Source organism: Monodelphis domestica, chromosome 4 (assembly GCF_027887165.1).
Source record: "Monodelphis domestica isolate mMonDom1 chromosome 4, mMonDom1.pri, whole genome shotgun sequence".
NCBI classification, from domain to species: domain Eukaryota; kingdom Metazoa; phylum Chordata; class Mammalia; order Didelphimorphia; family Didelphidae; genus Monodelphis; species Monodelphis domestica.
This window is the reverse complement of record NC_077230.1, coordinates 102,530,625-102,552,710: the sequence shown is the minus strand read 5'-3', so window position 1 is coordinate 102,552,710 and position 22,086 is coordinate 102,530,625. Positions and strand designations below refer to the sequence as shown.

At 39.6% G+C, this 22,086-nt stretch overlaps 1 protein-coding gene across 1 annotated transcript in view; it reads left to right on the top strand.

Moving 5' to 3' along the window:
• Positions 1–21,645, top strand: part of RBP1 (retinol binding protein 1) — a 45,259-nt gene extending 23,614 nt beyond the window's left edge. Inside the window, exons 3-4 of the mRNA XM_001365637.5 lie at positions 20,622–20,723; positions 21,371–21,645. Coding sequence (XP_001365674.1) covers positions 20,622–20,723; positions 21,371–21,424 — 156 coding nt within the window. The 3' untranslated portion in view covers positions 21,425–21,645. The remainder of the gene's footprint in view (positions 1–20,621; positions 20,724–21,370) is intronic.
• Positions 21,646–22,086: the final 441 nt, after the last annotated feature.

Genomic DNA, 22,086 nt, shown 5'->3' with positions numbered 1-22,086 from the left:
TCCTTTTTCTTTTCTTCTGAGTTACCTGGGGAACCACAGAGAGATGGATCACCCTGTGGCCTGGGCTTGTAGCAATTTATTGGCTGGGAGAGGGCAAGAAGAGGAGAAAGAAGAGGTGTTCCAACTCAACCTCTAGGAATCGTAGACTCAGATTGTCACCTTGTTCTTGGCTCTTTAACACTGATGCTCCTGGGTCCTGGGTTTCCAATGCAGAACTCAAGTTGTTAGCTTTTATTGGAGGTACCAGCTTCCATCTTCTTTATTGCTAAGCGGCTATTTGCACTATTCTCAGTCACCTGCAGTGTTGGCAGTACCTATTGGCAAAGGAGTTGGGGCCATATATATGGTAGGTAGGACTATAGGAAGGTCTCCTTGACCAAAACTATTTCCTCTGTTGATATACGATGATGCCTGGACTATTGTTATTTTTTGATTTTTAAAAAATTTAACATTCATTTAAAATTTTGAGTTCCAAATTCTCTACCTCATTCCAACCTTCCCCACCCACTGAGAAAACAAGTGATGTGATACTCATTATACATCTGAAAGATTAATATTAGAAAGTTTATCTTTCAGGGTGTTTATCCCCTTCCAACTCCTTTGAAAAATCTAAAACTGTCCTCTCCACAGATGATGTAAAGTGGATGAAAGCACACAAAAGTGGAAATAAAAGGGAATAGATTCTGGAGAAAAGGACAGGGAGGGACCCAAAACAAACCTTTTTAGACTTCATAGTTTTGATAAGGGTTGACCAGCTTCCTTTTCCCCACAGCTTCCTCATTTCTCAATACTATCTGGACAACCTTGCATTTGGGTTTCTAGGGCCTAGAATTAGACAATAAAATAAAACAAAAAAAAATCTGTAGAGGACAAGGATGAAGAACCTACAATTAACTAATCTTGGGGACATCCTTCATTCCAGGCAGTCATTGAATGAATATCAAGACCCTGTTTTCTTTTATGTTTTTCCTACCAAGAGCAAGGACCTCTCAGGTCCTTTTTAGGATTCCACTCAGGAGGAGGGGAGAAGGTTACTGTGTGACTGATTATTATCCAGTAGTGATACATAAATAACAAATCAATGGTGCAAAGATCCATTGCATACAGACACAGACCTCCTTTAGTGTTCCCATCATATAAAGCTATCAGCATTGGTAGAAATGGAAGTTGTTGATCATGGTTTGAAGGAGAAAAAATGAAATACTTTTTCTTTTAAAGTGAAGAAACTAACTGAAATTCATAGCTATGGAATAGGACCCACTATAAATAAAATTCCAGCATAACATTGTCAAAGACAAATGTTGGACCATTAAATTCGTCACCGCTATCCAAAAAATGAAAAGAACACACAGAGTTCTCTAGACTTTGAGAATGTCTAGGGGAAATGGACAGAAATCATACAGGGTGAGAAGGCTTGCAGTATGTAGAAATGGAGAGACTACTGAGATCATTGAGGCCACATAGGCATCAAAGATGTCCCAAATGGGTGACCCTGGGCAGGTCACTTGACCCCCATTGCGTAGCCCTTACCACTCTTCTGCCTTGGAGCCAATATACCGTATTGACTCCAACATGGAAGGTAAGGGTTTTTATTAAAAAAAAAAAAGAACTCTGAATTTCCTCCATCCAATCACAACTTCTTATCATTCTCTCCATGCCTTAATCCTCATAAACAGGTTAATCTTCTCTTTGACCAAAAATCCCTCTATCCTCAGGATTTTGCCAGACCATCACCCCAGATCTGGCCATCCTCTATTCTCTTCCCAAGCAAGCACCCTTAGCGAACCAGTTAAACTTTCCAGACTGCTGGACTCTTGAATCCCTTGCCCCCTTGTCCTCATACTACTCACTTTCCAAGCCCCAATTTTGATTGGTGAACCACTTCTTCCATCTGTTTTCTCTGCTCCTCCTCTTCCTCCTCATATGGAATGAAAGAGAGTAGTATGTGTGTACTTTTGTATACTTATATGAACATATGTATGTATATACACTCACACACACATATAGTAGAAATCACACAACTATGCTGACTGGATTCACTCCAGATTTGTTATCTAATCAGACACCCTTTTATTTCCCTAGTCTCTTTTATCCTATTTACTACAACAACCATTCTAAACCTCCTCTCTTCAGGTCTTTCAAAACATTGCTTCTCCCCACCATTCAGCTGATGTCTTCACTTCATACAGGGAAATCCTATATCCATTATTGGGGGGGGGAGCCATTCATCAGAACTCCCTCTTATCCCTGCTTCATTTCACAACCTCTTGACATCATCTCTAGCCTGGTTTGAAATGAACGATTAAGAGAAAATTTGTCATCTCTATCTCTTTAAAAGAATGATCAGCCATGCTGGTTTAGAGATAGTGAAGATAGGGGATTGGACCTAATGACCTCTTAAAGATCCTTCTTGTTCTAGGATGCCAGAAAGTTAATCTCTATCATTAAAGAACTCTAAGATTCCTCAACGCTATTCCTTTCTTGGTTTCCTGTATGGTTCAGAGGTGACAATTTGTATGCTAAATGTGCTCAATGTCCCCGGGATCTGAAGGATCACTTGGAGACTGTATGATGCATCTTGGCAGTAAGAGAGAGGGAGGGAAGAATATTACTGCTGTTGTTGGGAAGTTCTCTTCCTGAATCTCAGAGTAATAGTTGCTCTTATTTGAACACAAGTAGTCCCCTCTTTCTGGTTCAAGATGAAATGTGATGTTCCTTTAAGCATGGCCTTCTCTCCCAAGAGAATAAAAGACTTAAAAAATGTTCTGCCTCAACTAAAATCAAACATGGTACAAGGCCTGTAGGTGGCAAGCCAGCTGAACTAAATTACATTCTGAGATTAATAGTAGCTATCTGTAGGGAACCACTAAACAAATCTTCTAGTTAAACAAAGACTAATTAAGTTTCTTATGAAAAGCAAAGTCTCAGTGATCTCTGTCTCAAGGCTTGGCAGGGTCCCTTCCTGAATCTCTGAGCCCTAATAAAAGAAAGGTCATTGGCTATATGTGTTTTTTTTTTCCTTAGCTTTGATAATCAAATTCAATTAGAAAAAGAAAGGAAGAAAGAAAGGGGGGAAGTGGGGGAGAAAGACAGAAGGCAGAAAGGGAGAGAGGAGGGAGAAAGAAAGGGGGGGAGGAAGGGAGGAAGGAAGGAAGGAAGGAAGGAAGGAAGGAAGGAAGGAAGGAAGGAAGGAAGGAAGGAAGGAAGGAAGGAAGGAAGGAAAAGGAAGAAAGAAAGAAAGAAAAAGGAAAAAAGAAAGAGGAAGGAAGAAAGGAAGAAAGAAAGAAAGGAAGGAAGGAAGGAAGGAAGGAAGGAAGGAAGGAAAGAAGGAATAAGGAAGGAGATGAGGGTAGAAAGGCAGAAAGCAGAAAAGGAGAAAGGGAGAAAGTAAGGGGAGGGAGGAAGGGAGGAAGGAAAGAAGGAAGGAAGAAAGGGATAAAAAGAGGAAGGGAAGGAGAGAGGAAGGAAGGAGAAGAGGAGAGAGCTCAGAAGACACCTCATATTCCTAAAGGAAAATATGCTAGTAAAACTATGGGCGCATTTTATTTTATTTTAACTATCAATCCCCACTAGTCCGAAGTACAACCTATTCAACTCAATAAATATTTCTGAAATATTGTATATGAGCAAAATCTCCTTAGTTCACTGAAATGCCACATGGTATGGAAATAGCACAGGAAATTTAGAGAGGGCACTTAGGTTCAGATTTCAACTTTGCAACTCACTACATTTGTGACCTTAAGAAGGTTATATCACCTCTCAGCCTCAGGATTCTGAAGGTTCTCTTGATGCTTGGGATCTGTCTTCTCTTTCTTTTTATTTTTTTTTAAACCCATACCATCTGTCTTAGAATCAATACCATGTATTGGTTGCAAGGCAGAAGAGCAGTAAGGGCTAGGCAATGGGGGTTAAGTGACTTGCCCAGGGTCACACAGCTAAGTGTCTGAGGCCACACTTGAACTAGGACCTCCCATCTCTGAGCCTGACTCTCAACCCACTGAACCATCCAACTGGCTCCTCTGTCTTCTCTTTAGACCATGTTACTATTCCTATGACATATAATAACTCCCTTCTCTCTACTTCCTTTGCCACAACTCTAGTTCAGGCCCTCTACTTTTCACCTGGAGTATTGCAAGTGGCTCCTAATTACCCTTCTTGTCTCCAGTCTTTCCTCTCTAACCATCATCTACACAACTACCATAAAGATCTCACTATATGTCTTATCTCATCACTCCTCTACTCAAAAGATTTCAATAGTTCCTTATTGACTCTAGAACAAAACACAGATTCATTCCTGGACATTCAGGGTCCTCAAAAATGTGGCAGCAATCTGTCTTTGCAGTCTTATTTCATTTTATACATGCCCCTTCACATATTCTGTATTTTAGCTAAACTGAGCTACCAACTGCTCCTCTAACTCATCCTTCTCTCACCTGCCTCCATGCAGTGGCATATTTTCCATCATACCTAGAACCCCTTCTTCTCTTTCTCTACATCTCAGAATTCTCATCTTTTTTTAAAAAAATATTTTATTTGATCATTTCCAAGCATTATTCATTAAAGACATAGATCATTTTCTTTTCCTCCCCCCCCCCCCCACCCAAAGTCGACGCGTAAATCCACTGGGCATTACATGTTTTCTTGATTTGAACCCATTGCTATGTTGATAATATTTACATTAGAGTGTTCATTTAGAGTCTCTCCTCTGTCATGTCCCCTCAACCGCTGTATTCAGGCAGTTGCTTTTCCTCGGTGTTTCTACTCCCACAGTTTATCCTCTACTTATGAATGGTGTTTTTTTTTTTCTCCTAGATCCCTGCAAATTGTTCAGGGACATTACACCGCCACTAATGGAGAAGTCCATTATGTTCGATTATACCACAGAGTATTAGTCTCTGTGTACAATGTTCTCCTGGTTCTGCTCCTCTCTCTCTGCATCACTTCCTGGAGGTTGTTCCAGTCTCCATGGAACTCCTCCACTTTATTATTCCTTTTAGCACAATAGTATTCCATCACCAACATATACCACAATTTGTTCAGCCATTCCCCAATTGATGGGCATCCCCTCGTTTTCCAGTTTTGGGCCACCACAAAGAGCGCAGCTATGAATATTTTTGTACAAGTCTTTTTGTCCATTATCTCTTTGGGGTACAAACCCAGCAGTGCTATGGCTGGATCAAAGGGTAGATACAGAATTCTCATCTTTAAGACTTAGTTCCCACATCACCTTCTTGGAAGTCCTTCTGACCCCTTCTTCCAAGTACCTTTTATTTTCATAGCTTTATACCTGTTGTATTCCTGACTTCATGTGGTATGTAAACTCCTTGAGGGGGCCGGGACTATTTCTCTTTTATTCTTCTGTCTCTAAACCCTAGCACATTATCTTGCACAAGAAAAACAATCTTCTAAGGGTTAATTCAATTAACCATGCTGAATATGGAGTGAAACATGTCTCCAAAAGACTTCTGGAGTACTGTTAGGGATTGTGATCCCCATTTCTGTTGTTTAGACACAACTTCTCTTCCTAGTCATTGCTGTGAAAGGTACCTCATTTTGCTGACTTCTTGATGTATTCTTATGGTGTCATCTTGGACATTCAAGTCACATAACTATTTTATTCTTGTGGTATATGTTTGTATATGTGTTCTACACCTGTTAACAGAGAACAACATCCTCAAAGAATGGAATAAGAGGTAATTAGTGGCAAGTGGAGGGAATGGGGAGCAGGAGAAGGAGGAGGAAGAGGAGAGGAAAAGTGGAAAAGAGGAGGTGGAGATTCCAATGGGGTAGAGTATCACAGTGTGGGGGTTCTACTCGCTCAGGGTCATCGATTGAATAATAGGAGTGGAGGTCACCAAAAGGGAGAAGGAAGGAAAATGGGAGAACTCTTTGTCTGATTGCACAAATTTGTCTCCCTTCAAGGACTTTTAGTAACTAACCTTATCCTTCTTCAGTGACTTCATCCTCACAGCCCCAGCCTGGGACTATCTGTCAGGCAATCTAAATGCTCTCTCCAAGTTTCTGTGTATACTATATTTTTGTTGTTCAGTTGATCCAGTTGTTGACTGAATAAAATCGACTTTTCATCATCCCTTTTAGAATTTTCTTGGCAAAGACCCTGGGCTGGTTTGCCATGTTCTTCAGTTTGTTTTACAATCAGGAAACCAAGGTAAATAGGCTTAAATTACTTGTCCATGGACACAAAGCTAGTAAATGATTTGAATTCAGGTCTTCCTGACTCCAGGTCCAGAGGGTGACCTTGACCAGGGACTGCAGAACTGGGACCCCTCTTTACTTATTCTACCCATTTGTGTTCGAGAGAAGAACCCCCTAATCTTTTCTTGCTCCCCATCTAAGATTCTTTAGCTTCCACCAGTCTACTTTTCAGTTGTTTTCTTTTTTAAAAATTATTCTTACTAACATATATGGTTGCTGTTTCAAATATATATGCATATATCAGGCACTTTCTAATATATATCTTCCTTCCTTATAATTAAAATATAATTTGAGAAAAATGACCAAAAAGCATATTTACCAGGCAATATGTAATACACTCTCTGTCATCCTTGCCCTCTTACACCCTCCACCACCCCCATTTCCTGTTAGCACCTCTTCAAGGTCAGCATACCACTCTCCTTAGCATTTTAAAAGGGATTTATGACAAAGCATCACAGGGTGAATTTTAGGAGCTACAAGGTTCTTATGGGTAATCTATAGACCAACTATGGGGAATCCGGAATCTCTTTCTGAGGAACTTGTTGCATTTCTATTAGCCTGTATGGTTTTGTTCTTGGTTTTAGTGTCATTCTAGCCTGGACAAGTTTCAAAATTGGTTTTGAAATTGGTTGACTTTTCTTAGCCTTCTAAAATCTGCTTGTGGGAGGCAATTAGGTGGTGCAGAGGACAGAAAGCTAAATCTGAAGTCAAGGAGGCATGAGTTCAAGTCTGGCTAACTTTGTGACCTTGGGCAAATCACTTATCCTTTGTCTACCTCGGTTTCCTCATCTGTAAAGTGGAAACAAAAATAACACATCCCCCTTCCCAGGGTTGTTGTGACAATCAAGTGAGATAATATTTGTAAAAAGTTTAGTCCATTGCTTGGCATTTAGAAGGCACTTATAATATTTGTTTCCTTCTTTACCTGACTTTTAGCTCTGTAGTTGAGGAGCCAGGGCTTTAAGCAGAAACTTTCTTCCTACATATTTGATCATTCAACTTGTTTTCACTCACTTCAGGCATGCACAGTTCAGAAATGTTCCTGGAGGTTGCTAAGTAGCTCGGTGGATTGAAAACCAAGCCTAAGGTTCAAATCTGGCCTCAGATACTTCCTAGCTGTGTGACCCTGGGCAAGTCACTTAATCCCCATTGCCTAGCCCTTACTATTTTTATATTTGGAACCAATGCAGAGTATTGATTCTAAGATGGAAGGTTTAAAAAACAGAAGAAGAAATGTTCCCCACAGAAGAAAAACATTTCTTTGATCACATGGTTCAATGGGGCTATAATTGGGGATGTGGACTCTAAACAATCTTTTGCAAATATTAATAATATGGAAATAGGCCTTAATCAATGATACATGTAAAACCCAGTGGGATTTCTTGTTGGCTACGGGAGGAGGATGAGAGGAGAGGAGGAAAAGAATATGAATCATATAACCATAGAAAAATATTCTTAATTAATTAAATAAATGAATTTAAAAAAATGTTCCCTCACTCTAGAATACTTGGCCCTAGACTTGCATGTAGCTTTTTTAAAAACAGCAACAAAAAGCATTAGTAAAAATAATTTAGTAAATTATTTTTTAAAAACCCTTTCCCCCTATTTCTGTGGCCCCTAGATAAGGCATACTCATCATCTGATCTTCCAAACTATCCCCATCCTGGATGTGAGAAGCCTTCCTCCTTCCCCTGAGAAGATCTTTGATCTTAATTCTATAGGCTACCCATCCTCTCTATTTACTCCTGGTTGGTCCACTTAAAGAAAATTCCCCTCGTTGAATTATGTTGGTAATTATTAGCTGCCCTTTGTGGTGAAATTATTCTGCTCATTGTTCTACACTGATATTAGGGGATGTGACATGGAGACTATGAGTTTAGTCCCAATAGAACCTATCCCTGAGCCTGGCCCTCTAAAGTGGTCGCTGCCATAGACACCCCCTCACTTCCAGCCTGATGTTCTGGTGGCCCATTTCTGGCTCCACTCTGAGCTGAGCTGACCGATATACTTTGAAGTCAGTGGACATTGATCACCTGACCTTGATCTCATTTATGTTCCCCTCTCACCTCCCTGGCTCAGAATACTGCAGATTATTTATATTTTTGATTTCTCCTCCCAGAGCTGGATCCTTCACATTACCTGTGTTTATAATAATTATTTTTAAGTGCATTAATTATATCACATTACAGTTCTTTCCTCATAATCTTGTGGGGCCCAGGATCTTAGAGATTCTTGAGCCCACACCTCTCATTTTATAGCTGAATAAACTGAGATCCAGAGAAGTGAAGCAATTTGCCCAAGATGAACATAATTAGTGGTAGGTAAGTTCCTGATTGAAAGCAGTTGAGTGGATGAAAACTAAGTGACTTCTCAGGTTTCCTTCAACTCCCATTATTCACTTGTTTCTACATGTATGAGTAGGAAGAATAGTCTTGGGATAGAGCCTAAACTCTGTAACTAGGTAGTTATTTTATTGTTACTCTTGTTTGGTTGTTTTTCAGTTAAGACCAACTCTTTAGGACTCCATCTGGGGTTTTCTTGGCAAAGATGCTAGAGTGGTTTGCTATTTCCTTCTGTACCTCATTTTATGGATGAGGAAACTGAGGCAAAAAAGGATCAAGTGACTTACCCAGTTTCACCCAGCTACTAAGTGTCTGAGACAGGATTTGAACTCAGATTTTCCTGACTTCAGACTTGGCAGTCTATCCACTGTACCACCTAGTTGCCCCTAGCCCCTAGATATTTAATGTATCTAATATCCAATATTGGATCTATCCAAATTAATCTATGATATAATTTTGGATATTTGGATAATGTGTATCCAAATATCCAAAGATATGAATCCTTGGAAATCACTTACCCTCTCCCTGCCCAAGTTTCATCATCTATAAGATGAAAGGAAGATGAGATGAGCTCTAATACCCTTTCTTGGTCTAATAATCTAGGAAAATGTATGTGTATACATATCATGGTTGAAATAAGGGTAAGCCATTAGCAAACTCATACTGCTTATAATTTGATTCCCCAAAACTAAAAACTTGATTTTGGCCATTGACAAATGAAAAGATTTGTATTCCCATGAGCAAGACTCATATAGTTCAATAAATATACATGTGTTGATAATACTGATCATGGAAAGATAAAAATGTAAAGATTGGTTCTTAGAATAAATGTATAAGTGGAAGATCAATGCATGAATTAGCTAATTGTTCTAATGTCTTATAGTCATTAATCATTCTTTGCCCTTTCCAAATTCAATGTGTCATCCTCCTAACAAAGTGGTTCAGCTTACCCACTGTCAGTTCTATGAATCCTTTTGTCGGCTCAATTCAACTCAACAAATATTGGTTCAATTTCTATTTCATGCTGATGACTTACAAACCACTGGACTAGGCACTGGAGAAAATACAAAATTTGCTAAGAGATAGCCTCTGCCCTCATGGAACTTAGTCCGGTCTAAAGAGAAAAAAAACAAACCCAGAAAACAATAATGTGGAATATTACTTGATAAATACAAAACAAAATGCTAGATGAAGTCCAAATGGAAAGGGCATTACTAATGAGAGCATCCAGGAAGGCTTCGTAGAAGACATAGCATTTAAGAGGTCTTGTTTTGTTTTTTTAATTAGCTTTTTTAAGTGGTGGAAGAATTTGACATGGAACAACTAACACTTTTTTAGCCTAGTTCTCCTTTTAATCGATGCTGCACATTTGCAAGATGCATAGATGAACCCCAAAGAATTCTTCCATGATTTAGAAATATAATGGGAAGTCAAACTAGATAATTCATAGACCAAAGCAGAATTCTCCTTAGTCTTCTCCAGCCAGTCAAAAAATCTGCGCATTCGATGGTCAGTATTTCTGCAGGCCTTAATCCAGTCAGTAGAGGGCAGTCTTTGATCCAAAGATCTAAAACATGGATGTCATTTAAAAAAATTTTTTTAAGATAATGAAGGGAATACTAGATTGATAGAATACTGAACAGATTCATGTTTATCATAAAGTGTCAGAATTGAATAGGACTAGAGATTAAGACCAAACCTATCATTTTACAAATGGGAAAACTAAGACTCAGAGAATGAAAATGACTTGGGGAAGGAAGGAAGGAAGGAAGGAAGGAAGGAAGGAAGGAAGGAAGGAAGGAAGGAAGGAAGGAAGGAAGGAAGGAAGGAAGGAAGGAAGGAAGGAAGGAAGGAAGGAAGGAAGGAAGGAAGGAGGAAAAAGTCAGAGAAGGAAGGAAGGAAAGATCAGTGGGGAAAAGGAAGAAAGGAAGAAGGGAAGAAAATAAGAGGAGAGAATGAAGGAACAAAGAAGGGGTAGAAAGGAGGAGGATAAGAAAAAAGTGAGGAAGGAGAGAAGGAGGGACAGAAAGAAAAAGAAGGAAGGAGAGAGGAAAGATGGAGAAGGAAGGAAAAAAGGAGGGAAGTGAGAGGGGAGAAAAGAGAGAAGGTAGAGAGGGAAGAAAGAAGTAATAAAGGGGAAAGAGGAGAGAAGGAAGGAAGAAATAAGGGAGAAAGGAAGAATTTTCATAGACCTTAACACTTAAGTTGAACTTTGATGGAAACTAAGAACTCTAAGAGGTGGAGATGAAGAGGGAATTTCCACAATGAGACACATTTTGTGAGGAGGGACAGACATGGCAGATGTGATAGAAGGAATGAAAGTTTGGAGAAATTTGTTCAGACCCAGAGGAGAGGCTGAGGTTTGGCTTCTGCTTCCCTTGGGCAGGTCCTGTCCCTCCTTCCCCTTCTTTCTTCTTTTCTTCCCTCCTTTCATAATGATAAACCAAGGTCAGGACTCTTATTTCTGTCCTTCCTATGGTCACCAGCTGTGTGAAGCCTGGAGTCTGGGCTGACACTGGGTGCCTCCCTTCCCACCAGTGCCAGCAAGTTTGAGCCTTACTCAGCCTTCTAGAGGACAGCTACCTTCAGTATTTCTTTTTCATAGATATATGTTTTCAAATCTCTGATAAGTATCTCTTCATAATGGCCCTGATTTATTCCAAAGAGTTGGCCTGCAGCTCAGTGAATACAATCACAGCAACCTCTTTTTAGCTTTGTATCTAGTGAATAACATGGAAGAAGACAAAAGAGGATGCCAAGTATGAGATTTTGCCCTGGGCCCTGAAGTTATCTGACTTGCCCAGGCTCACAGAGGTGGACTTCACAAGGGGTATATAGAGAAGGAACTCAATGTGGAGAAGAGTAGAAATGTAGATGGGTTGGCTCCTATTCTCCTTTCACCTCTCCTGAGTGAGGCTGATGATAGCTGCTGCACAGGTAATTCAGGGTTCCCTGATGAGAAAGATGAAGAAAGGTCTCCCCTATAAAATAAACCCAGGAGTAACCCCAGATTCCCGACACAGAGAGGATCCAAAGACAAGTCTTGGTAGAGTCTTTGCCTCTGTTGGGGAGGGTCTTGATAGCTCTCTCTTGAATCTTGATTCAGATACCTTCTCAAGTTCAAATCAAGGTGCTTGACAAAATCTGACTGCAGTTTAGATGTTTAATGATGAAGCAAAAGGCAAGTTGGGAGATGGAAAGTGGGACTCGGTATCCCTAATTATTTCTTAATAGGGTCCTTGGCCCAGGTAACTTTTTTTAGCTGGCCTGGGTTTCTCCAACCTGATCCCCAACTAAATTATTAAAAAAAAAATATATATATATATATATATATATATCCTAAGGAAACTATAAAGCAGGTGCAAGAGGGCTGGAGGGGAAAGAGAGCCGAACTCCCACTTTAGTGAGTCCACCACCCCCCTTTGAGGTTTTAGGGATCTGCTCCTCAGTAGGGATGTTGTTAGAGATGTCAGACAGATGATAGATCTGCAGAAGAAACTTGGATGTTGAAACAGAATAAGTCTCCTTCTGACTCTTAGTGAGATCCTCAGCTAGGAAAACACATCCTGCTTGGTCAAGGTCTCAGCTCCAAAAAAACCAAGAATTCCATATGCTCTTTCTCAGGTCTGTTCTCTTCCATGATGCTTTGCTCTCCAACTGACATTTCTGCCACTCAAGCCCCTCTTACATGATTCCAATTTTCTCTCTTGCACTGATCATTACACTTTATAATCTTCTATGTATTTTGTTTTATGCACTAAGAACATTATTCTGAGGCTTTGTTAGACTACCCAGGGGATCCATGACACACAAAAAGATTAAGAATCCCTTTCGTATGTAGTGATCAAAAATCTCTGGAGACCATATCTTAATTTTACAATTATTATTTATTAAATAGCAGAAAGCAGTTCAGACAGAGAAAAAGAAAGGGAGAGAAGCATGAGCCTCTTGACTGCCTAGCTGAGGGAACTAAAGCCTGGAGGCTGCCCAGACTGCTAGCATGTCCAGTTGCTACCTGCTCCATGCAGAAGAGCAAACCCAGAGCCAGACCTCTCATTCTCCTGAGTCCATGGTTCCTGGAAAGGGTCCGACTTCTTGCCCTTTCTGTCAATTTATGGTCTTCAGGATGTCCCTTTCCAAGGCCTCTCTGATTAGAGATCTCAGACCTCAATCAGGACAAGAGGCAGGTCTTCTGGATGTCAAGACACTTCACTTTTCCCAACATGGCATTTCCCAGCATAGTGGCTAGAGTCAAGTGATCTCATTATCTAAGACAGTTCTCATATGAAGATGATACAAGGAGCTGATCTTTGCCCTGCCAGTTTTTATATCTAGATAAAAGAAGGGAGGACCCTACATAACCTTGATAAGAGACAATTTGAGTTTCAGCCCTAAAATCAAATTTTTTTTGGTTGGGGGAAAGGAGGAAAGGGGCTAAAATAATTTCAGATAAAATATCATAATTCTATCTTAATTTTTCGCACCTAGAAATTCTATGAACTCCATTCAGTCCATAGGTCTTCACTAAGCATTCACTAGAGACTCAAGGCAGGCAAGTGGGAAGGAGGAGGAAGAAACTCGTTATGGAGGAGATTGGAGAGCAGAGAATGAGGGGATAGAAGAATCACATATCAGAGTTGAAAAATGCCTTAGAGAATGTCAAATTCAACCTTTTATTTTACAGATGAGATCCTGGAGACTCAGAGAAGTGACATGACTTTTTTTTTTTTAATAAATATAATTTATTTTTCTAATTATATGTAATAACAACTTTCCACAGAAATTTTTTGAAGTGATAAGATCCAAATTGTCTCCTTGCCACCCTTTTCTCCCTCTTCCCAGAAATGATAAAGAATTTGATCTGAATTATACATATAGTATCATGCAAAACATACTTCCATAGTGGTCATTATTTAAGAGAATACTCACAAAACGAACCCCCCCAAATAAAAACACAAATAAATTTAAGTAAAAAGTGGCATGCTTTGTTCTACATTCTGACCCCAACCGTTCTTTCTCGGGAGGTGGAGAGCATTCTTTGTCATAAGTCCTTCAGAATTGTCCTGGATCATTGTATTGCTGAGAGTAGCGAAGTCTTTCACTGTTGATCAAGTGATATGATTTTTTGAAACATCATCAAGTTCTTCATTGACAGGGACAGTGATTAGAATCCAATTTCCTGTTTTCCTCCACTCTGCCTGTCACATTCTGCTTAGTGACTATTGAGGAATTCCTGACCTGGGGCTGCTCCTGGCTTCAGCCTCCCCTCCCCCTCCTCATCTCACCCTATTCTCTTTTGTAGGATCCAAGGTCCAAAGTTATCCCTTGGCCCTGCTCTATAGCCCCTGCTAGGTTTAGGAAACTTGGTCCACATAATCTGTCACGTTAGTATGTGAATGACTGATAGTGTCTCCCTTCAGACCTTCTCAAGGGTATTTGCTTATTAGTTTGAATTAATTTTGAACTATAGCAGTTTTAGTCAGTGTAGAACAAGGAGCCTTCCTTTTAGTTGTGTGTGACTCACTCCTGCAAAGATAGAATTTTCTTTGTGATAGGAGAGGAAGGATGGCTGTGGTGAAAGAAAGGCATTTTCTCCTTTGAGACTCCTTCCCTCATCAAACTTACTACTCTTAAAGAAAGATGTTGGCTACTCCTTTTCCACCACCTCTCTATAATCAACTTCCTCTCTAGAGCCTGGCGGAGACTTGGCTGCCCATTCTCACCTCTATGATCTGATTTTCAACCCCAGCTCACAGGAATGGGCAACAATTCAGTAATCTCTGGAGTCCAGGATCTTCTCTCTCCTGACTCCCAACACTTCTAAGTGCAGATGTATCTGCTAGCTAGTCAAATCAACAAGCATTTGCATTTTTCTGCCAGTAATATTTTATTGTATTTTCCCCAGTGATATGTAGAAACAATTTTTAATGTTTGTTTTCTGACATTTTGCAATCAAATTTTCTCCCTCCCTCCCTCTCTGAGACAGCATGTGCTATCATGCAATACATACTTCCTTATTTTTCATGTTGTGAAAGAAGATGCATATTGCACATACAGGGAAAAAAAAACTCATGAGGGAAATAAAGTGAAAAAGTGATATGCTTTGATCTTCATTCAAACTCAGTTCCTTTTCTGGAGGTGGATAACATTTTTCATCATGAATCTCTTAGAGTTGTCTTGGATCCTTGTATTGCTCAACAAGCATTTATTAAGCAATTACTTTATGCCAGGTACTGTGCTAAGGACTAGAAACACAAATGCAAGTGGAAAGCAAATCAGTGCCTGCCCTCATAAAGTTTACATTCTATTTAAACAAGAAATAAAAGGAAACTGGGGAAGGAGAGGATGAAGGTACCTGGGCATGGAGCATGGGAGATAAAGTCAGGAGAGTCAGGAGTACAGAATAGAGAGGGACTGTAGGAACACCTCAACTTTTGAAAAATGGAAGGGTCTGGGTTTCTTCCAGTTTGGGGCATCTAGGAATCTTCATAGCCATCTCAAAATATCTTCCTGTTTGTCTGGTCTTCTCCTCCCTTTGGCTCAGATAAATCCAGATTTCCTTGAAGCATCCTGGGGTAGAAAATAGGACACTGAACTTGGCATCAGAAAAACCTGGGATCAGATCCCACTTCCCATACCTACTACCTCTGTGAGCCTGGGAAAGTCAGATAACTTCTCTGCTTCAGTTTCTGCCTCTGTAAAATGGGAGAGCTGAACACCATGGCTTTTTAGGACCCTTAAACCTCTGCCTGTGACCCTCTAACTTGCTTGGATTGAGGGTACAAAAGTCATCAGAATTAAGGCCATTTTTAAAGCTCCACACATGCCCAATTACCATGGCTCCTTATATAAGATTTCCTTATGCACATTATTGTAATCTTGGTGGATTAACTCTTTTGTAAATTTTATTTGATAACACCAAGTTCTATCTGGGTCTAATTATCTAACTAATCTGCTTCTTTACAGCATGGCTATCTTTTTTTTTCCATTTGAGTATTTTTTTTTAAACATTATTTTATTTGGTCGTTTTCATACATTATTCACTGGAAACAAAGATCATTTTCTCTTCCTCCCCTCCCCCCCCCTTTCCTTCTCCCATAGCCGACGCATAATTCCACTGGTTATCACATGTGTTCTTGACTCGAACCCATTTCCCTGTTGTTGGAATTTGCATTATAGTGTTCATTTAGAGTCTCTCCTCGGTCTTATCTCCTCCAACCCTGTAGTCAAGCAGTTGCTTTTCATCAGTGTTTTTACTCCCACAGTTTATCTTCTGCTTGTGGGTAGTATTTTTTTTAGATCCCTGCAGATTGTTCAGGGAAATTGCATTGATACTAATGGAGAAGTCCATCACCTTCGATTGTACCACAATGTATCAGTCTCTGTGTACAATGTTTTCCTGGTTCTGCTCCTTTTGCTCTGCATCACTTCCTGGAGGTTGTTCCAGTCTCCATGGAATTCCTCCACTTTATTATTCCTTTTAGCACAATAGTATTCCATCACCAACATATACCACAATTTTTTCAGCCATTCTCCAATTGAAGGGCATCCCCTCATTTTCCAGTTTTTGGCCACCACAAAGAGCGAGCATGGCTATCTCTTAATAACTTTCAAAAAGCTAGAATATTGATGAATTTAGTAATCTGATTGGTATTGAGGACTAGATAAAGGATTTATTAATCACTTAATAATAACTTGCATTACCATGTGCCAGGCACTGTGCTAAGTGCTTTAAAAACTTATCTCATTTAATCCTTGCAATAACCCTAGGAAGTAGGTATAATTATTATCCCCATTTTACAGTTGAGAAAATTGAGAACGAGATTGTCACTTGGAAGTCTATTGACTTCCCCAAGGTTTCATAGCTGCAGATATCTGAACTGAATTCAAACCCAGGTCTTCCTGACTCTAGGTCCAATGCTCTAACCATTGTGCTGCCTTGTTGCTTTCTTATTGCCTATATCCCCTGATATGAGTACAGACAAGCAAGACAGGCAACAAGTATGCTTACATACTAACAGGAAGTTTACATTCTAGAAGGGAAACAACACATAAAGGGTAGCTATGAAGGGGGAGGGATGAGGGGGAAAAAGTGGCATGATATGAATCGAAAGCAGTCTGAAAAGTGATATGGAGCCCTGAGCCTCTGGCAAGATAAAGGGAAGTTCCCTTCTCTGAGCTGGGGGTCCCAAGAAGAGTCCAATTGTCTGGTTGGGAGGAGATAAAGGTGATGATCTGAGTAGAGAAGGTATAGAATGGATCTAGAATAGATCTACCTAGGAAGGTAGTGTGGAGTCCTTGTTTTTGTTCAGTCATTTTTCAATTGTGTCTCTTTGTGACTCCACTTGGAGATTTCTTGACAAAGATACTGGAGTAGTTTGCCATTTCCTTCTCCAGCTCATTTTACAGATGAGGAAACTGAGGCAAACAGGGTAAAGTGACCTGCCAACTGGTAAGTGTCTGTGGTCATTTGAACTCAGATTTTCCTGCCTCCAGGTTCACCCACTGCACCATCTAGCTGCCTTCTTGGGGACCTAGACCCAGGCACAGTAAAGCTTCACCTCAAAAAGGTTCACCTTAGAACTTCTCAACCTGAGAATAGTGGGCTCTCAGTAGATTATTTTCAAAGTCAGAGAATGGAAACCTGATTGATTTGGGGAATATGACTGGTTTCATTTTTGCTGTAAGATTTTTAAAACCTCACGAATGGCTGAATGCTTCAGTGTTTTAGATCATAAATATTCTTTTCTGTTTACCCCCACTAGGGCCTCTTAGTCACCATTTGTCATTAATTCTCTTAATATTCTTGACCTTTTGTTCTCCCAGATGAATTTTGTTTTCATTTTTTCTAGTTCTAGAAATTAATTATTTGGTAGTTTGACTGATATGGCACATCAGTCACTATTTGTCAGTAGATATCCTAAGGAGTTTGGTTTCCATGAGCTCCCATAAATTGTTGATGTTCAAATGTTTCTTGTGTCATGTCTGACTCTTCATGGTGACCCCACTGGGGTTTTCTTGGCAAGGGTAAAGAGTGCTTTGCCATTTTCTTCTTCAGCTCATTTTACAGATGAGGAAACTGAGTTAAGTCATTTTAAGTGATGCCCAGAGTCACACAGCTAAGTGTCTGAAGTCAGTTTTGAACTCAGAAAGATGCGGCTTTCTGACTCTAGGACCAGTATTCTATCCACTGTGCAGTTTAGCTTCCCTTTTAATTAACTGCTGATTAACTAGAAGAAACAGAGTAGTATTTTGACTTCCTTCACAGTTTTGACCAGAGTTGGAAACTAGGAAACAGAAAAACAGAATTAATTTTTTTTAATATTTTCTTGTTTTGAACTTAAATACAACATAAGATTAGTATTCCCATATAGACAACAGAACACAAAAAGAGGATTATCATGAACTAGAAATCTATTATGTACAGCTTGCTTTCCCTTTTAAGTATATAATAAATTCAAAGCTGTCTTGCTTGTCTATGATTACTTTTAAACTTTTGTTCTGGTCTGTGCTTTTAAAACTGCTTTAATAAACCCTGATTTTCTTTCGGAGGAGGGGAAGAATCTTATTCTTATCCCTATCTCCATCCTATCCAATCAGATTAAAGCAAAGGAATACCTTTGCATTAAATATGCATAGTTAAGCAAAATAAAATTCTCACATTGGTCATGTCTGAAAATACCAATTATAGTATTTCAGAATTGGAAAGGACTTCTCCAACCATTTAGTCCAATATATACCCAAAAGGATTTTATTCTATACTGCAGTTGACAACCAGCCATCCTACCACTACTTAAAGAGGAATCCACCTTTTTCTACAACAGTCCATTTCTTTTTCTTTCTTTTCCTTCCCTTCCCTTCCCTTCCTTTTCTTTTCTTTTCTTTCTTTTCTTCCTTTCTCGCTCTGTCTCTCTTCTCTATCTTTGTCTCTCTGTCTCTCTCTGTCTCTGTCTGTCTGTCTGTCTCTCTTTCTTAGTTAGTTTTTCCTGAAATCAAACCTACATTTATTTCTTGGAAACTTCTAGGAATTGCTTCTATTCTTCTTTTCCTAAGCCAGATAGAACTAGTCCAGTCCTCCATATGAAAGCCCTTCAGATGGTTGAAGAAGGCTATCATATCTCCTTTACATCTTTATATCTCCAGACCAAACATTCTTAACTTCTCCATCAGATCTTCAGATATGGACTCAAGGCCCTTATCCATTCCAGTTGTATCCTCTATATGCTCTTCATTTAGCAATGACCTTCCTTCCTAAACTTCCATCCTTAGAACTGAGTACAGTTCTTTGGAAGTAGTCTGACCAGAACAGAGTATGTATGGACTATCACCTCCTGTTACTGAGATAGGAATTCCTTTCTTAATGCATTAGTTTTGTTGACTGGCACATCACACCAGTAAATTCAGCTTATAGTCCACTAAAACTCTCAGATCTTTCCCAGTGTGCTGTCTAAGTATGCCCCCTCTTATCCTATCCTTGCAAAGTTGATCTCTGGGACTTAAATATAAGGTTTTATATCTATCCCTTTGAAATTTCATCTAATTAGATTAGATTTAGCCCAGTGCTCTAATCTGTCAACATCAGTTTAGATACTGTCACTGATCCATTAGATTGCAAGTTCCTTAAAAGTTTCTTTTGCCTCTTTTTGTGTCTTCAGGACTTAGCACAATGCCTGGCACATAGCCCATGCTTAATAAATGTTAATTGATTGATCTATCTTTCAGCATATTCGCTATCCCTCCTAACTTCGTGTTATCTGTGAATTTGTTGAGCATGCCATCTTATGCTTCTATCCAAGCTAATGATACAAATGATAAATAACATAGGACCAAGTACTGATCCCATTGTCATTCTCTGGAAATACAGTAAGTCACATCGACTGTTGTAGCCAAAGGACCCCTGGGCCTAGCCAAGAACCCTCTGATGAACCATTAGGAGTTCCAGACTTTTCCATCTGCTGTTCGAGGTATTCCTAGCAAAGGTACTGGAATGGTTTGCCATTTCCTTTTCCAATTCATTTTACAGATAAGGAAACTGAGGCAAAACAGAGTTAAGTGACTTGTCCAGGGCAACCTCCTTAGTAAGTATCTGAGGCCAGATTTGAACTCATGAAGATGAGTCTTCCTGATTCTAGTCTCCACACTCTATCAACTGAGCCACCTAGTTGTCCCTCACTTCCTTTATACCTTCTCTAATCAAATTGGATTTCTCACCATTCCATGATTGTGCTTTCTACTTTGTTGCTACTTCTCCTTGACTTGTATTGTTCTTTCTTGCTGGAATACTCATTCCTCTCTCATTCACTTATTGAAATCCCATCTATCCTTTGAGACTCAGTTCCAATGCCACCTCCTTCATGCAGTCTTTCCCATTCTTTGACCTGGAAGTAATCTTTGTTTTCTCTGACTTCCTTTGGCGCTTTCCCTTATGCCAGTTATGAAATGTGCTGTTTCCTTAAAAGCATTCATGCATGTGTATTATCTCTGTTTTTTGACTGGAAGCAACCTTACTTGTCTTTGAAATCTCATCCTCTTTGGTGCCCAATATGTTATCTCACCTAGGGTAGGTACTACAGGAATGTTAAACAAACAAACCAATAAAGGAATTAAAGATGGACACTGGCTACTTCTGAGACATATGACCCTTGTTAACCATGGAGGATAAACACAAATAGACTTAACACTAATTGCCTATTTATTCAACCACCACCATGCTGCTAATGCTAATGCTAAAGTTCTGAAATTCTTCTTTCATTCCAATTGGACTCCCATTTCCCAAGCTTTTGCATGCCATCAGGTGGTCAACCTCTAGCATCAGCGCTTTGTTTTCTAAAAGGAAATGTTCTTTTAAAATGCAATTTCTGGAGTGCTTTATAACAGATTTTATTTTTTAATGATTTAGACTTTTTAATTAGGAGGGGTGATTAGAATAGCCAGTGTGTGTTCTTGCTAGAGATTCCCTTTAATGAAACTGACTTTCGCACAGTAGATAAAAGGGGCACTTGAGCCCCACTACTGCTCCCTTCTCCGGTCACCTCCCACTCACGCACTGTGCTTGTTTGGCAGACCAAGGTGAGCTGGGAAGGTGACAAACTCCAATGTGTACAGAAAGGTGAGAAGGAAGGCCGAGGTTGGACCCAATGGATTGAAGGTGATGAGCTGCATCTGGTATGTTCCTGACCCTCAGATTAAGTATCTTCCTTTTGTTTTGTTTGATCCCACAGTAGCAGTTGTGATGTGGTATGTGTTCTGGACTGAATGGTGAGAACCCAAGCATTGCCAGGGCATTCATTTTGCCTCTAAAGTATGAACTCAGGCAGACTGCAAATAAATTGCATTAACTCTGTTTTCAATTTCATTATGTTCCACTTAAATGTATTCTGGAAAATTAAGTTTTGTTCTGGGATGGAATTTTAGTTAATCCGAGTGTGATCAGTGTCAGAGGTCAGGTGATATGGTTCCCTAGCTGCCATATTAGTAATTATCTAGTAATGCAAACTAAAATTTAGCAGAAACTTGAGCTTCAGAGGGCAAAGAGGTGACACTGCATCACGTGGAGAAAAAGATTTCTTTCTCCTGATCTTTTGGGGACCACCTAAATGGGCATACAACACAAGATCCACAAAGCTCTGAATTCTTTTTTTGAAAGAAAATCTCGTATAAGGGAAAGAGTTGGAGTTAGAAGTCTCTGTTTAATGGCTTCCTAACCATGAGACTGTGAGAAGATTACTTTGTTTTTTCGAGCCTTCGTTTCCACATGTGTAAAATGGGAATGATAATAATAATGATATTTATGTATCACATTTGCTTTCCAGGAAATGAGGGTGCAAGGTGTCATATGCAAGCAAGTCTTCAAGAAGGTACAGTGAACTTGACATCAAGAAGAAGGGCAGAGTTGAAATGTCTGTCTGACCCCCATCACTTCCTGCTGTTAGAGGGCCAGAAATAATGCCTGACCAATTAGAGAGCCTCCCATCCCAGTGCACATGTCATCCAAATCCATCCTTTGCTTTTTCATATTTTCTTTATTAAAAAAGAAATCATTACAAATAAACATGATCACTGTCAGACATTTATATGAAAAAATGAACCCTATTGTATATACATCTTTTTCTTTGCTTTTCTATGGATGTCAGTCAATAATCATTTTATTGATTGCCTATTAAATGCCATACTGAGCTAAGTTGTAAGAATACAAGGGCAAAACCCTGCAAATGAAAAGCTCACAATTTAATGGGTGTTACAATATGAAAACCACTACCTATATGTAAGATATATGCAGAAGAAACTATAAAATTTCATCAGTGAAGGGACTTGTGAAAGGCCCCCAGCAGAAGGAAGATTTGAGTGGAGTCTTGAAAGAAGCCAAGAAAGCCCAGAAGCACAGGTGAGGAGGGACAGCATTCCTGACATGGGACATACATGCTAAGGCAGAGTTGGGAGATAGAGTGTCACATTCAAAAAACAGCATTATGGCTAATGTTGCTAGATCATAGTGGACATAGAGGGACTCAAAGTATCAATAACTTAG